At 44.5% G+C, this 17,390-nt stretch overlaps 1 protein-coding gene across 3 annotated transcripts in view; it reads right to left on the bottom strand.

The window, feature by feature from the left end:
• Window positions 1–16,684, bottom strand: part of PARL (presenilin associated rhomboid like) — a 36,287-nt gene extending 19,603 nt beyond the window's left edge. The window contains exons 1-4 of one of the 3 annotated variants that reach the window (XM_075264346.1): window positions 16,629–16,683; window positions 8,778–8,887; window positions 3,301–3,469; window positions 2,066–2,206 (exon numbers count right to left, since the gene is read on the bottom strand). In XM_075264346.1, the coding sequence (XP_075120447.1) occupies window positions 2,066–2,206; window positions 3,301–3,469; window positions 8,778–8,839 (372 nt within the window). In that variant the 5' untranslated portion in view covers window positions 8,840–8,887; window positions 16,629–16,683. Of the gene's footprint in view, window positions 1–2,065; window positions 2,207–3,300; window positions 3,470–8,777; window positions 8,888–14,449; window positions 14,468–16,628 lie in introns of those variants that run through there. The other 2 variants (XM_075264347.1, XM_075264348.1) reach the window with 2 other exon arrangements.
• Between the last annotated feature and the right edge of the window lie 706 nt (window positions 16,685–17,390).

Below are 17,390 nucleotides of genomic sequence, written 5' to 3'. Positions count from 1 at the left end.
GGGGAATGTTATACTAGGGCAGAGATGGCAGATGGAGGGGGGGACATGAAACTGGGGGAGATATGGAGGGGGGACATGAAAATGGGGGAAAGATGGAGGGAGACATGAAATGGGGCAGATGAAGGGGGATATGAAACTGAGGGAGAAATGGAGGGGGGACATGAAACTGGGGGTAGATGAAGGGGGCACTTAAACTGGGGGATCATTAAATTTGGGACAACTGGATGGGGCATTAAACCATGGAGGTAGGTGGAGGGGGACCTGTCTGCCTCTAGTTGCCCCCAGTTTAATGTCACTCTCTAGCTACACCTACGGTTTAATGTCTGCTTCCAGCTGCCCGATTTTAATGCCCCCCTCTAGTTCCCCCGTTTCATGTCCCGCTCCAGCTGTCATTAATTGATTGCCCCCCTCCAACTACCCCAACTGTTTAATGTCCCCCTCCAGCTGCTCCAGTTTCATGTCCCTTCTAGTCTACCTCTTGTTACACTGGGGCACCAGGAGAGGGACTTAATACTGTGGGAAGGGAACATTATAATGTGGGGACATATAATGTACGGGTGACTGTAGGAGGATTATACTTTGTGGGGGCACATGGAAGATCATTGGGAATGGGCGGGGTTAACGTAGAAGTGGGTGGAGCTAAATTTGCCACGGCACGGCCCCCTAGCATAGTTTCAATTTCTTATGCGGCCCCATGGGAAAATTAATTGCCCACCCCTGTTCTAAAGGGTAAAAGATCTGTCATGGTGCAGTGGAATGACCAGGCTGAAAGTGCTTTTCAGGTGCTAAAGGTGGCTTTGTGTGGATCTCCTGTCCTCATTACGCCCAACTTTAGGAGAGAGTTTGTGGTCCAGACGGACGCGTCAGATGTAGGTCTGGGAGCTGTCCTGTCTCAGGAGGTAAATGGAGAAGAACATCCGGTCACCTACCTGAGCAGGAAACTCACGCCAGAAAAGAACTACAGCATAGTGGAGAAAGAGTGTCTGGCCATAAAATGGGCATTAGAGGCCCTGAGGTACTATCTGATGGGGAGGCAGTTCTGTTTAGTGACCGACCACTCGCCCCTCACTTGGATGAGCAGGACCAAGGACAAGAATCCCAGGATGACTAGGTGGTTCTTGTTACTTAAGATCTTTAGGTTCACAGTGGAACACAGAGTCGGGAAACTGCAAGGCAATGCAGATGCCTTGTCCCGGGCTTATTGTTTGGTGTCTGGAGTTCTGAGAACTGAGAGGGGGGGTATGTGAGAGTGAAGGGTGTGGTCTGGGAAGACAGGTACATTCCAGCCAGGCACCTAAAGAGTGTATGGTAAAAACCCACACCAGGGAGGTCAGCTGACTAATCAAGGCCTGATAATAGTCTGTGTGTGAGGACTGGGAAGTGTGGCACCACACTGACAGAGCTGACCTGTTCAGACTGAACATACAAAGCAGGTACTGTGCCACCCGTTGTTGTTGCCAAGGTGGGAGTCTGGTAGCCATGCTTCTGTACAGACAGGGAAAAGTTTGTTTGTGTCTAGTTTAGTTCTCAGCCGAGAAGGTTTTTGTTTTGGTTATGTGTGCCTTTGCAAAGGCAACTAATGCACTGCAAGTAAATAAAGCCTGAGCTTGTGTGCCATCCAGTGTCTGTGTCCTTGTTTCCTGCACTGCTATTGAGGTTCACTGACCTGGTATAGTTATTTATTTGGGGCACTGTAATTAATAACAAGAGTCCGTTCAAATAAATGTTTTATGTGCCTATGCTTTTAAAGAATATTCACACAAGGATTTACATAAACCACAACTAAAGTCCAACTGAAACACAAAATGAATTAGAAGGCACCGTTCCATGGAAATGACACAGATTTCATACATTGTCAACACCTACAGGTATAAAATGCTGCTTTTTTTTTTAGACAATTCTGCTAAAGCAATCAGCAGCAATCTGAAAATGTTTGTCTAGGACCACGTTCTCACTATTGCTTAGATCCAAGTGGGATTTTTTTAGGACGTTCACATAATGTGCACCCCCACACAAGAGATCTGCTTTGAAAACTTTATTTAGTTCAGTAAAATTAGCACTGTACCTGCTTCCTCAAATCCCCATGTTTTGCCGGCCGTAGCTGTTCAAACCAGTCTGCTCGAATATCATCTAGATAATTTTTCATTTTACTTTTTAATGATTCATATTGCCAGATTGCAGCAGCTCCAAAAGAACAACCTGAGAACTGACCACACTTGTTAGTATTTTGATAGGTCTCTGCATAATGACATTATCTTATCTTCTACATACACACAGTACACAATAAAGTGTATAGATCATGTAGAGCACCCCACAGCTAAGGGCTCGTTCACATCTGCGCCCGGGTCTCCGTTCTGCAGGTTTCCGTTTCCTGCACAAAACTGGGCAGGAGACGGAAACCTGCAGGCATCTTTCAAACCCATTCATTTGAATGGGTTTGAAAAGTGTCTGACCGTGAGCGCGAGTGATCGTTTTATGCTCTCCGCGGCGAAACTGTTTTTTTTTTTTTTTTTAACCAGACACAGAGTCGGACATGCAGTACTCTGTGTCCGGTTTAAAAAAAACTGTTTCGCCGCGGACAGCATAAAACGCTCACTGGCGCTCACGGCCAGACTCGGCATGACAGGTTCTGCATGCAGAAGACGGAAACCTGATAACGGAGACCCGAACACTAGTGTGAACCCAGCAATTGTCTGTGATAAATAAAATATGGAATAATAAAGAGAAATTCAACAAAAAAAAGAGAATGTGTCTCAAAAGTAATTTAAATTTTTTTAAATTTATTTGTATGATACTTTTATGGCATCTTTACTTTTTTTTTCACTAGGATGGAAATATTCAAAATTATTTTTTTTCAATGTTTCTCTATTTTGGTCACCAAAAGGAGTACAACTTATAATTCCAACAAAGTGATCCAGGTATAACAATTGAACTGACAGCTGGACTCCCTTCAGATAAGGTTTACTACCCAATTCAGGTCTGGAACATCACACTAACATCATAGGTTTTAATGCCATCCTGCCACAAACCTAGGTGTCACCTACATAAAAATTTCCATGATCGAGAGGGAAAAACGTTAAAAATAAAAAAAAAATTTAAATTAAAAAACATTCTCTTATTGCAAAATAAAGATAAAGCAATTTTTATCACCATAAAAGGATCAAAAATTATTTGAAAAACCCAAATGGAAAAAATGTTATAGACTTCAATAAAAAAAATAGAAAATGTTCCCCAGTAATAAATATTTTAGCTTTATACTCTAGTTAAGTTACTCTAAACTACTAAATGTAAGTCACATACCCCAATAGTGAATAGAAGTGGTTTGTAAAGCTTTTTTAGTATGCTGCTACGTGCAATGGTAGGTTTTGCAATGGAACTTCTTGCCCCACTGTTGCTCCAGATTTCAGCTTCAACTCTTTCAGTCTGTCTTGAAACTTTCCTGAACCAACTCCTCTGTTCAATAAGAATCCTTTTAAAAGAAAAATGGCAAGGTAATTTAGCAAAGCAAATAAATATGGTTATATTGTTAGGGAGCCTTCACACGGAGTATACGCTCCACTCATTCTGAACGTAAACCACGTAGGAGGCCTTTTTCCCTATTGCTTTCCATGTGAGGGAGCGCTCGTATGTCGGCACCCATTCAAGTCAATGGAAGCTGTTTTTTACGCGCTCATTCACGTTCAGAATGAGTGGAGTGTATACTCCATGTGAAGGCTCCCTTAAGTGGCATTTTTTCCTGACAGAAGCTCATTAATTACCTTGGACAGCAATGGGTGGTGCCACTGACAGTCCTGTGGTGCCACTGACAGCCCTGTACTGTTAGGGTAAGTTCACACGGGGTTTTTTGGTCAGGATTTTGAGGCCGTATCCACCTCAATATCTTTGGAGATATTTTTTTAGTCAGAAAACAACAACATTTTTAAGAACATTGCATTTGATCCAGTGTGACATGCTCTATTAATTTAGACTACCGTATATACTCGAGTATAAGCTGACTTTTTCAGCACAGTTTTTGTGCCGAAAAAGCCCCACTCGGCTTATACTCGAGTCAGGGTCCAACTCAGGTGCATAACTACCGGGGTAGCAGCGGTAGCGGCTGCCACAGGGCCTGGGATATTAGGAGCCCGGCGACAGCCGCTACGGATGACGCGGCGGACAAAGAAGGAGGCACTTCTCTGGCAGCGGTGGGGATGCCCCCATCGCTTTTTGAGCGCTGGGGACCGCCCCCATTACTGCGAGAGAACTCATTTGCATACCGGTAAAAAACGGTATTTCTAAGGAACTGCACAGCGGAGACCACGTCTAAAGGTAAGAGACGAATAGCCTTTCTACAGGCTATTCCGACGTCTTATCCACAAAAAAAAAAGGGTTTTAATGGTAGAATCCCTTTAACACAGTTGACCATAAACTCCTCCTCACTATGCTTCACTTTGTCACCCTCATGGACCCAGCGCTCACCTGGTTCTTCTCTTAACTCTCAGACCGCACTTTCAGTATATCATTTGCAAGCTCTGTCTCTTCCCCTTGCCATTGGGGTTCCTCAGGGCTTGGTCCTAGGCCCCCTGCTATTCTCTCTCTACACAGCCCCCACTGGACAAACCATCACCAGATTTATGTTGATGACACTCAATTATAAACGTCATCCCATGACATTACCCCTGCACTACTACAGAACAACTGAGAATGTGTCTTTGCTGTCTCAAACATCATGTCTTCGGTCTATCTAAAACGGAATGTCTCAAAGATGGAAATACTGCTGTTTCCACCATCTAATAGACCTAACCCTGCTATCTCCATTGCAGTCTCCAGGCCTTACTATAACTCCTAGGCAGTATACCCGCTGCCTCGGGGTTGTGTTTGACTCAGATCTTTCCTTCGCCCCCACATCTGATCACTTGCACGCTCATGTCATCTCTACCTAAGAAACATCTCCAGAATCTGCCCGTGCTTTACCACAGATACATTAAAGACATTTATTGTCACCCTGATCTACTCTCGCCTTGATTACTGTACCTCCCTTCTAATGGATCTTCCCCTTCCCCCTACAATCTATTCTGAATGCAGTGGCTCATCTATCAGTCTAGACCAGGGGTGGGCAATTAATTTTCCCATGGGGCCACATGATAAAATTGTAACGGTTCTAGAGGGCCATGCGAGTCGCGGCAAATTTAGCTCCATCCACTTTTCTGCTGACTCCGCCCATTCTCAATCATTTTTCCATGTGCCCCACAAAGTAAAATCCTCCTACAGTCACCCTAACATTATACACCCCCACATTATAACGTTTTCCTCCAAATGTCCCACAGTATTAAGTCCCTCTCCTGGTGCCCCAGTATAAACCAGAAGAAACTAGAGGGGACATTAAACTGGGTCAGCTGGAGGGGGACATTAAACTGGGGGCAACTAGAGGCAGGCATGTCCCCCTCCAGCTACCCCCATGGTTTAATATCCTCCTCCAGCTGCCCCAGTTTAATGTCACCCTCCATCTGCCCCCTAGTTTAATGTCCCCCCTCCATGTGCATTCAGTTTAACTGCCCCCCTACATCTGCCCCTAGTCCCCCCCTCTTGCTCACACATGCTGTCTCTTCTCTCTTTATCAACCAGCAGCCCCCATTGCCGGAAGCTTGCAGAAAGCACACATTCCCGTGTGGCTCCGCCCACTAATGAGTCATAGCCTATCCTGGTGATAGGCTCTGATGACATCATCACAGGTCCTTTAAAAAACCTTCCACTAGCTATGCGGGCTGGATAGAAGCAGTCAGAGGGCCGGATGTGGCCCGCGGGCCACACATTGCCCACGTCTGGTCTAGACACTACAGCAATGCCTCCGGTCTGTGTCAATCACTACATTGCCTGACTATTCAATACAGAATACAATATAAACTTATCACCCTCATCCACAAGGCTCTCCATAATGCTGAACCTCCCTACATATCCTCGCTCATCTCTATCGCGCAACCCATGCTCTCTGTTCAGTCAATGACCTAAGAGTAGCATCCTCTATTATCAGAACCTCCCACTCCAGTTTCCAATAAGATAATCCTTTAATAGTCCCACAGTGGGGAAATTTCAGTATGTTACAGCAGCATAGTAATACAAATACAGGATAATACACAGTAATATATTATGGAAGTAAACACACATATGCTGAGAAGAGAAGATATACTAGGAGTCCATAGCAGCTAAGGAACAGAAGAAGAAAGAAGGAAGATTTCATAATCATAATCATTTAGTTTTCTGTACAGAGTGATATTTGCTTGGTCTGATGTAGATTATACAGCCTGATCATGGTTGGAAGGAAGGACTTGCAATAGCGCTCCTTCTCACACTTGGGGTGAAGCAGACGGTCACTTACAGTGCTGCCAAGTGCCATTAAGGTCTCATACATGGGGTGGGATTTGTTCTCCCGCATGGAACTCACCACAGACAGTGTCCTTTTGTCATCCACCACCTGTACTGGGTCCAGAGGGCTCCCCAGGACAGAGCTGGCCCTTCTGATCAGCCTGTCAAGTCTATTTCTGTCCCTGGTTGATATACTGTTCCCCCAGCAGGCCACACCGAAAAAGATGGCTGAAGCAAACACAGAGTTGAAAAAGGCCCTAAGAAGTGGCCCCTGGACTCTGAAGGCCCTCAGCCTCCTGAGCAGGTAGAGCCTGCTGTGACCCTTTCTGTGCTGTGTCTCCAGGTGATCAGCCCAGTATAGTTTATTATTGAGGAGCACACCCAGATACTTATAGGTCCTGACTATCTCAATACATGTCTCTTGGATCTCCACAGGGGTTGGAGCACTTCTCCTTTTACTAAAGTCCACCACCATCTCCTTGGTCTTCCCAGCATTAATCCTGAGGTGGTTCTGCTGGCACCATTCAACAAAGTCCCGGTTTAAGTCTCTGTATTCCCTATTGTCACCATCAGTAATAAGGCCTACTATTGCAGAGTCATCGGAGTACTTCTGTAAGTAACAGCTGGATGAGTTGTTCTGTCAAGTCTGAGAACATGAATCAAGATTCTTATACTTTGTATTGCATGTTTGTTATCGAAATACTAATTTTTCCTTGGTGAGGTTGCATAGTCAAAGAGACAAAGGATCTTAAAACCAAGATGGAGCTTGATTCTTATTTGGCACACCCAGTAACAGAATATCACAGACTGGAGCAAGGAGGTGTCTGGCTGGACATTGAAGTTTGGAGCCAATGGGAGATGGACAGCAGCTCAGGAATGCCATGGGGGCAGTAACCCCTCCTTTCTTTGTCTCTTAAGTGTGTGTACTTTTCAATAAAGAGCCAGTAATGCTGAGGTGGGCGAAGAGCATGGCTGGTTTGATACGGAACTCTGTGTCTGTCTCATTATTAGCGATTTGTGCACAAACATGCTCATTTAATTTGGACTGACTGATTGATCCAGGATATAGCCGAATGCGGCTATAACAGTTCCTAAAGTCAGCAGTGTACAGTGTGAGGAGAAATGGGGCAAGAACTGTACCTTATGGTGCCCCTGTACTACAGATCACAGTGTCAGACACACAGTCCCGGGCTCTCACATACTGAGGGCAGTTTGTGAGGTAGTCTAGGATCCAGTTGGACAGGTGATGGTTCACTCCACCAAGGTTCAGCTTCTCTCTCAATAGCCCTGGCTGAATGGTGTTGAACGCATTGGATAAATCAAAGAACATTATTCTCACAGTGTTCCCGGGTTTCTCAAGGTGAGAGAGAGCTCTGTGAAGAAGGTGGATGATGGCATCATCTACCCCAATACCCAGTCAATAGGCAAACAGGAGGGGGTCCAGAGCGGAGCAAACTAGATGGCGTAGGTGAGTCAGGACCAGTCTCTCTAGGGCCTTCATCAGATGGGATGTCAGTGCTACAGGTCGGTAGTCATTGTAGCCCATCGGGTTGGGTTTCTTTGGTACAGGTACCACACAAGATGTTTTCCACAGGGGGGGCCACACGGTGGCTCAGTGGTTAGCACTGCAGCCTTGCAGCGCTGGAGCCCTGGTGCTCAAATCCCGCCAAGGGCAAAAAACCATCTGCAAGGAGTTTGTATGTTCTCCCCATGTTTGCATGGATTTCCATCCCATATTCCAAAAAAGACATACTGATAGGGAAAAATGTACATTGTGAGCTCTATGTGGGGCTCACAATCTACATTTAAAAAAAAAAAAAAAAGATGTTTTCCACAGTTGAGGTACCACTCCCAGCTTTAGACTCATATTGTACATGTGCGTAATAACACCACACAGCTGGTCTCCACACATTTTAAGAACTCTTGCGCTTATCCCATCGGGTCCTCCGGCCTTGTCTGCTTTAATCCTCTTGATTTCCCTACACACTACAATACTTCTCCCAAGTTGCACCACCTCTCTGAAATGCTTTACCCTGGACTACCAGATTAACTCTCAATTTCTACATCTTCAAGCGCAATCTAAATACACACCTTCTTTTCCGACAGGCCTATCACAATTCCTAATGTAAACCCTTCCGCAGGTACAATGCCTAAAATGAACCCTCCTCTGTCATGTTCCCACATTACCCCACCCCTCCCACCCAGGATATGATGCAGCTTCAGACTAACTATATATCCAGGCCCCATTTGCACACTAAAAAACACTGACTGGTGATGGCTTTTTTGAGCAGGGCCCTCAGTCCCATTGTGTGAATTGACTATTTCTCTGTAATGTAATACTTTGTCTGTACTTGAACCCCACAATTTATAAAGTGCTGTGTAATGTTGGCGCTATATAAATAAAAATTATTATTATTAACAAAATAAACACATACCTTCGTCCATGACACAATCTAGTCCTTGTACAAGCGCTAACCATCCAGCAAGCAGGGTTCATGTTGGTTATGAATAACCAGAGGATTTAGATTCTCATACCCCTAAATAACTGAAAGGGAGAACAAACGGGTCACTTTTGCTTGCATAAATTTAGCTATTTAAATTTTGACAGTTTCAAATGAAACACATTGGAGAAGTTTACTGGGATCAGAGAGCTGCAAATTTTGCTCAAACCCTTTTTTTTTTTTTTTTGCTAATTTTAAACCTTCCTCACCAATTTTTCAAAAAGATGTTATTTTTTTAATTAAAGGGGCTCTATCAGCAAAATTTTGCTGTATTAGCCCCACATATGCGTGAATAGCCTTTAAAAAGGCTGTTCAGGCACCGCTAATCTTATCTGAAACCCCAGTCCCATTTTAAAATAAAACTATAAAAACATATAGGTAAATCATACCTGCGCACGCGCCGGATTTCAACCAATCAGATTTGAACCGCCAGAAGAAGATAAAGATGAAGCCGAGAACAGCCAGGACCGGAGGGCATTGCCGACAGAAGAAGAAAGAAGAGGTAGGCGTGCCTGAAGATGACGTCGTATCGTGCAAAACCGCCCCCCATGCTTGCAAAGGTATGATTTACATATATGTTTTTACAGTTTTATTTTAAAACGGGACGGGGGTTTAAAATAAGATTAAGCGGTGCCTGAATAGCCTTTTTAAAGGCTATTCACGCATATGTGGGGCTCATACAGCAAAATTTTGCTTATAGAGCCCCTTTAACCTAACTTTCCATTTAGTAATCCAGCAAAACTGAGTCACCAGTTCCCCCTGTTATGACACTTACATTACATTATAGTGCCCAAGACCAACAGTTCTTTTCATGAGAAAATGTCTTTAGGCTAAGGCCTCACGTAGTAGGCCGGAGAAAAAAGCGCTGTGGGAAAAGCCAAGGCGGCAACGTATCCCGTTTTTCACATAAAGTCTGCAGAGGTTTCCTCTGCTGACTCTCTGCTTCCATTATACCTATAGGGAAACCACCAGCATCTCCATTGGTATAATTCGCATAATGCAATTTCCACTTTGCATATTTTTCAAATTATGTGTGGACAGGATTTGCAGTGACTGTAAAATGCCATAGCCTTAGGCTAAGTCCCCACGTTATGGAAATGCAGAGTTTTTTGTTGCAGATTTTGCAAATTTTATTTGAGAAATTACGGTAATCTGAAAAGGCTGTTCTGTTCCAGATCATATAAAGTTCCTGCATGGTCGTATCCAAGCAAGATTAGAGAAAATCTTTAAAATTCTGCAAGTTATTTAACTATACATTTTTTCTTTTTTTTTTTCCAAGATGGCGCCGCATGAGTGGCAGCCTCGATACAGAGCTCCAAGCTGAGAGCAACCTTTATCTTTCCTTTTCACTATTTTTGTCTGTATCTTCAAGAATCCTCTACTCAAGCAACTAGCACTATGAATTAGCAACTATAAATCGAATGGAAGACCCTGTGGGGTATTTTTTTCCTTTTGTTTCTATTGTTAAAGCATGGACAAGACTTAAGACCTGATTCAGCTGGAGTTTTCCTGTGTGCACATGTGCCTGTTACCATCCCCCCACAAGCTAAGAACAGCATGGTCACCATGCGGCAGACAAGGCATGGAGGAGAAACCTGCATGAAAGTGCAGACTTCTTCTTTCGAGGCGATGCTTTTTATTGTTTATTGCTGATGTGTGAAGATGCCTATAGCTGTCTGGTATTTCTTTCTTTTACTGTGGACACGTAGGACTCTGTTACAGCCTGGGAACCTACCATCACCCACCTACCCCACGAGTTTATGGAAGCTTGGCAAGAGAGCAGCACCCTGTCTACCTGGATGGCTTCAGACTTCTTTGGGCAGAACACAGTGGTAAGAAGAAACGAGCAGGGCTTGTGATGAAGGACATTTGGGGTATTTTTTATGGTTAATGGACATTATTGCTGATGCAAGATACCGAACTATCAGCTGTGAGCAGGAGATCTCACTACCTACCAAAGAACTACCATATGTTATCGTGATAGCTGCAAATGTCCCCCACCTCTGCAAAAAAAAAAAAAAAGTTTCTGCCTGTTATATCTACATGTTGTGACCCCCCTCCTGTATTATCAACATCACTTCACACAGAGAACTAAATGATTCTGCAGTGTGTCTTTGTTTCTTTCTTTTTAGTTGCTATGATTCCTAGTATCTCTCTATCTGCCATGAGCTTGTATGTGTTTCTCTCTTGTTATATACTACTGTACCATCCATGAAACTGTATCACTGAAATTTCCCCAGGATGAACTATAAAAGGAGTACATAGTAGTAGATAGCAAAAAATAGTAGAGTAACTTATAGCATAAGGAACACAATCCTGCAGTTTATCAATAGACTTGTTATAAAATCAAAAAGAACTTGGTTATGTGTGACAAAGCTTAAAGGGATTCTACCATTAAAACATGTTTTTTTTTCTAATGACCACGTCGGAATAGCCTTAAAAAAGGCTATTCGTCTCCTACCTTTTGATGTGGTCTCCGCCGCTCATCCGAAATCCCGGTATGCTAATGAGTGTCCGGCAGCAATGAGGGCGGACCCCAGCGCTCATACGCCGATGGATGCGTCCCCACTGCTGCTGGAACTGGGCAATCCAGCCACGCCTTCTTCCTTATCTGCCTCCTCCCCTTCTGTGTCCTCTTCTTTCGTCGTCATGGGTGACGCATGCGCAGTCGGCTCTGGCAGTGAGACGCTGTTAGAGCCGACTGCGCATGCCGGCCGGCAGCCATATTTGCTCCGCGAAGTATTTGCCAAACATAGTGTACTGCGCATGCTCAGTAAGGTCCGTACAGCCCTCCGACGCGCGAGAGAACTCATCCAGGCGTTAGAGGGCTGTACGGACCTTACTGAGCATGCGCAGTACACTATGTTTGGCAAATACTTCGCGGAGCAAATATGGCTGCCGGCCGGCATGCGCAGTCGGCTCTAACAGCGTCTCACTGCCAGAGCCGACTGCGCATGCGTCACCCATGACGACGAAAGAAGAGGACACAGAAGGGGAGGAGGCAGATAAGGAAGAAGGCGTGGCTGGATTGCCCAGTTCCGGCAGCAGTGGGGACGCCTCCATCAGCGTATGAGCGCTGGGGCCTGCCCTCATTGCTGCCGGACACTCATTAGCATACCGGGAAAAAACGGTATTTCGGATGAGCGGCGCGGCGCAGACCACATCAAAAGGCAGGAGACGAATAGCCTTTCTTAAGGCTATTCCGACGTGGTCATTAGAAAAAAGAAACATGTTTTAATGGTAGAATCCCTTTAAGAACTGAGGGGGGAGGGGTATTTATGAATAGAGGAACAAGGTGGTATGATATGGGGGTTTGGGGCGATAGAGAAGAAGGTGGAAGTGAAGAGGACAAGGTAAAAGAAGAAGGACAAGAAGAAAAGGAAGAAAGAGACAAAGTGGGAAAGGAAGGAGAAGCAGAAGAAGGAGAGGGAAAAAAGAGAAAGGAAAGAAAGAAAGAAAGAAAGAAAGAAAGAAAGAAAGAAAGAAAGAAAGAAAGAAAGAAAGAAAGAAAGAAAGAAAGAAAGAAAGAAAGAAGAGAGGTAGTTAGTAGGTTAAACAAAGATAGAGGGAAAAAAAGGAGAATGAAGGAGGAAGACGTTGGGTAGTCAAGGACGCAACTTAGAGATGGAGGAGCAAAGTCAGAAAGAATCTCAGGGACAGAAGGAAACAAAAGACAAAGAGACATAGTGGCTGGATTAAATAGAGCATTCCAGCCAACGCTGTCAGATTTTCCGGGAATTTTAACTATATATTTTTTCATGAAGGTTAAAAAGGGAATCTATCATTTGCAATAGGCGTTTTTAACTAAACTTATCTTTGCATAGCCTTTAGAAAGGCTATTCCAGGGATACCTTTTATTCTATCATCGGCACTGACGTTTTTGAATTATCCTGGTTTTAGTGATCTGAAAATTAGCCAGCACAGAGCACCGAATGCCTTGGGCCCGTTCACACGGAGTAAACGCGCGTGTATTTTGGCAAGATACATGTGTAAAAAATACATGTGTAAAAATAAGACTCCCATTGACTTCAATGACATTTTTTTTACAAGTGTAAAAAGACACGTCAAAATAAACGTCAAAATACACGTATAAAATGTCATTGAATTCAATGGTTGTCTTATTTTTACACGTGTATTTTTTATACATGTATTTTGCCAAAATACATGCGCATTTACTCCGTGTGAACGGGCCCTTAGTGTTGCTTATGCACCGCAGCAGCCTTCTCCTTCTCACAGCCTCCTTCTTTACACAGGATCCCTCCTCCTACATTTCTTCTCTAATTCCAAAGGGCGGTGAAAAGGGGAAGACTGATGATGCTGCTGCGGTGCTCAAACAACAGCTAGAAGGCTTTTGGTGCTTCGTGCTGGCTAATTTGCATATCACTAAAACTGGGATAATTCAAAAACACCAGCGCCAATGATAGAATTAAAGGTATCCCTGGAATAGCCTTTCTAAAGGCTACACAAAGATAAGTTTAGTTAAAAATGCCTATTGCTAGATATGATAGATTTCCTTTAACTTTTAATTATCCACAAATTTAAGTATGCCTAAGTTCATGGGAAAACCCATTTAACCTAATAGGGACTGGCCACTGTGTTTTTATGATGGATGGAACCAGTGTCAAGTTTGTAGGGACATCCTTCACTGCAGTTTATTCTCCTACAGCAGCAGGAGGATGAGTTTCAAGATCCTTGGGAGAACACAGAAGTAGATTATTACCACTTTTAACTTCTCCTTTACATCCTAATTAGCAGTGAATGAGCGCTATGTCGTAAACAGAGGAAGCAGCAGGGCAGCTACCTCTATTGGACATGGCGGTTATGTGATCACCAGGTGCCTCCAGGAGTAACAGAGCTGCTAGGTCTTAGCAAACCTTGATGAGCACTGCCATTGAATAAGGGATTTCCAATATTATACTAATACAATGCACCCAAATAAAAATGTTGGATTACTGCAAAACAGCTTGCAGCTATAACTCAAGCGGATATATAAATAATCACCAGCAGAGTTTCATTAAACACTGGGACTTGCCACAGGGCATTAAAGTGCTTCTTTCGCTGCCTTATAAAAAAGATCTCAGAGGATACAGTGGCTTGCAAAAGTATTCATACTCCTTGAATTTTTTCACATTTGGTCACTTTACAACCACAAACTTAAATGTGTTTTATTGAAATTTTAAGTGATAGACTAACACAAAGTAGCAGATAATTGTGAAGTGGGAGGAAATTTATACATGGTTTTCAAAATTGTAGTCAAATAAAAATCTGAAAAGTGTGATTTGCAAAGGCATTCAGCCCCCTGTGCTCTGATATCCCTATTTAAAATCCAGAGCAATCAATTACCTTCAGAAGTCACTTAATTAGTTAATAGAGTCCAGCTGTGTGTAATATAGTTTCAGTATAAATACACCTGCTCTGTGAAGGCCTTAGTGGTTTGTTAGAGGACATTAGTGAGTAAGCAGCATCAGAAAAACCAATGACCTCACAAAGATAGGTCAGAGATTGTGAAGATTAAAGCAGGGTTAGGTTATAAAAACATATCTCAAGGAACACTGTTCAATCCATCATCCAAAAATGAAGAAATTATTCTGCAACTGCAAACCTACCAAGACATGGCTGTCCATGTAAACTTAACAGGTTGAGCAAGGAGAGCACTGATCAGAGAAGCAGACAAGAGGCCCACTGTCACTCTCGAGGAGCTGCAATATCTTGTACAGTGTATTCTGAACACACAGCATGTCAATTGCTGCTTGTTCACCCAGGGTTTTTAACCTTTTCAATGTAATAGTTGAAATCCAGGGCTGGTTGACCAGGAATCACAGCTGAAAACCAGTCATTTTTGGCTGTTATTTGCAGTCTCCAGGTCCACTGAGTTATTGATGCTTGTGGCTTTGGCCTGATGCACACGACCTAGCGTGCAAACCAATAGTCCTCTGAGAGGGCTTCTGACGAACATACAGCAGATCCTATAATTATTCATTGGAATCCCCCACAGTGGTAAGTACGTCATGGAATACACTTGGATGTCATTCTGCCGCTAGGTTCACAACTGCAGCTAGGTTTCCATTCTTCATGTCCACTTGGGAACCAAAAGAACGGAAACCTAAGTTAAAAGCGGTTAGACTATAATTGAATAATACGGTGTGGGGGCCACTGCGGAGCATGCAACACTGTGTGTGGGGCGGACCACTGTGGAGCATGCAACACTGTGTGTGGGGCAGACCACTGTAGAGCATGTAACACTGGGTGGGTGAGTGGGGGGGCCGCTACCCCTTTAAAGAGGACCTTTCACCAGTTTTGGGCACATGCAGTGTTATATACTGCCAGAAAGCCGACAGTGCGCTGATTTCAGCACACTGTCGGCTTTCCCGATCTGTGCCCGGTGTAAAGAGCTTACGGTGCCGGTACCGTAGTGCTCTATGGTCAGAAGGGCGTTTCTGACCATTAGCCAGAGACGTCCTTCTGCCTCGCGGCGCCAATCGCGCTGTACTGTGGAGCGGGGAGGAACGCCCCCTCCCTCCGCTCACAACTCGTCTATAGACGAGTATTATCAGGAGCGGGAGGGGGGAGTTCCTCCCCGCTCCAAAGCACAGCGCGATTGGCGCCGCGAGGCAGAAGGACGTCTCTGGCTAATGGTCAGAAACGCCCTTCTGACCATAGAGCACTACGGTACCGGCACCGTAAGCTCTTTACACCGGGCACAGATCGGGAAAGCCGACAGTGCGCTGAAATCAGCGCACTGTCGGCTTTCTGGCAGTGTATAACACTGCATGTGCCCAAAACTGGTGAAAGGTCCTCTTTAAAGGGATTCTACCACCAAACCGTTTTTTTCTATTTACCACATCAGAATAGCCTTAAGAAAGGCTATTCGTCTCCTACCTTGCTCAGCTGCCTCCGGCCCGCCATTCCGTAGAAATACCGGTTTTTACAGGTATGCAAATGAGTTCTTTCGCAGCAATGGGGGCGTCCCCATTGCTGCCAGAGAACTGTCTCCAGCGACGCCTCCATCTTCAACTGCAACCGCCTCTTCTGTCTTCCGGCTGGGTCAAACTGCAACGAGCAGAGCCGAGTGCACATGCTGGCCAGCGCCCATTTTTGGGAGGCTGTTTCTGTATTAAACTACAAGAGTAAGAGCGGCCTCCCAAAAATGGCCGGCATGCACAGTCGGCTCTAGTTATGTCTCACTGGTAGAGCCGACTGCGCAGGCGTTGGAGTTGACCCAGACAAGACGACGAGAGAAGGGGAGGATGCAGCTGAAGATGGAGGCGTCGCTGGAGACAGTTCTCTGGTAGCAATGGGGACGCATACCGGTAAAAAACAGTATTTCTATGGAACGGCGGGCTGGAGGTGACTGAGCAAGGTAGGAGACGAATAGCCTTTCTTAAGGCTATTCGACTTGATAATTAGAAAAAAATGTTGGTTTAGTGGTAGAATCCCTTTAAAGTATCTGAGATATCGCCTCATTGCCCATAACTGCTACAATTAAGAATTGGGTCTTGGACAAAAGTTTGCACCCGGGCCCACAAGACTTTAGTTATGCCACTGCTTAGCAATATTTTCTGAAATTCAAGATAAATTCGCTTAGAGACACCAATAAATAACTAGACAAAGCTAGCCTTTCCTGCCCGATATGCTGCACACCGCTACAATGTGTATTATCAGCAGCTACTGTACAGTTCCCAGACACAAGCACACGGCACCCTGACTTATCCAGAAAGAGGTAGGTCACACACATTGTCACCCCGTCCTAGGCTCACTAGACTAGGGGTACGTCATATCACTCACCAATAGAAGGAAGAGAGCTGTAGTTATTATATCATTGGGGATTGAAGGACCTTTCGTAACGTCATCACTATGCGACCAGTCACGTGTGGGAGGAGTCGGGCTCTGTAGGTGAATGAATTTCATGTCCTAGAATTCTGTCGCTAAGTGATAAGAGACATGTAGAGAGGTGTATATACACAGCGTGAATGTAATACCACTACAGAGGAGGAGTCTGCCATAAACATTCCTATGATCTGCCAAACTGAGTATGTCATGTAGCTGGTGAATGTGTCCGTCTCCGTCAGTACTAGGCAAATGCTTGAATCTATGGTATCCCAAAATGTTGTTTGGCCCATTTTAAGAGCGTTCTCAGTGTACCATAATATGTCTGTGTCACTCATTTACTCGTAGGTCCTCTGGTGACCTCTAGTGGTAGATTTCTGTAATTGCACGTTCTCTGGTTCTGGGTTACTTTTTTGTCTTTTATCGCTTTCCGTATGAAATAACTGAATCCCGTCCCGGAGCCTCTGCTGCTTTCATGGCGGCATATTATTTCAGCTGTATGCGGTTGCGTTATTGGTCGAGTGGTTACCGCAAGACCAGTAAGTAAACGCTTGGCTTATGCTCACTTTCAGGTCTGCGGCATTCGGGTCCGCACGGAGACCCACAGACCCCATAGACTATAATGGGGATCCACTGGTTTTCTGCCCGATTTAGAGAAATGTGTAGCCTTAGAGAAAAACCGCACTGTGTGAACCCAGCCATGTAATTCTGACTAGGTGA

This window comes from Leptodactylus fuscus, chromosome 2 (genome assembly GCF_031893055.1).
Source record: "Leptodactylus fuscus isolate aLepFus1 chromosome 2, aLepFus1.hap2, whole genome shotgun sequence".
Classification (NCBI taxonomy): domain Eukaryota; kingdom Metazoa; phylum Chordata; class Amphibia; order Anura; family Leptodactylidae; genus Leptodactylus; species Leptodactylus fuscus.
The sequence above is the reverse complement of the archived record's forward strand: the minus strand, read 5'-3'. Positions and strand labels throughout refer to the sequence as shown.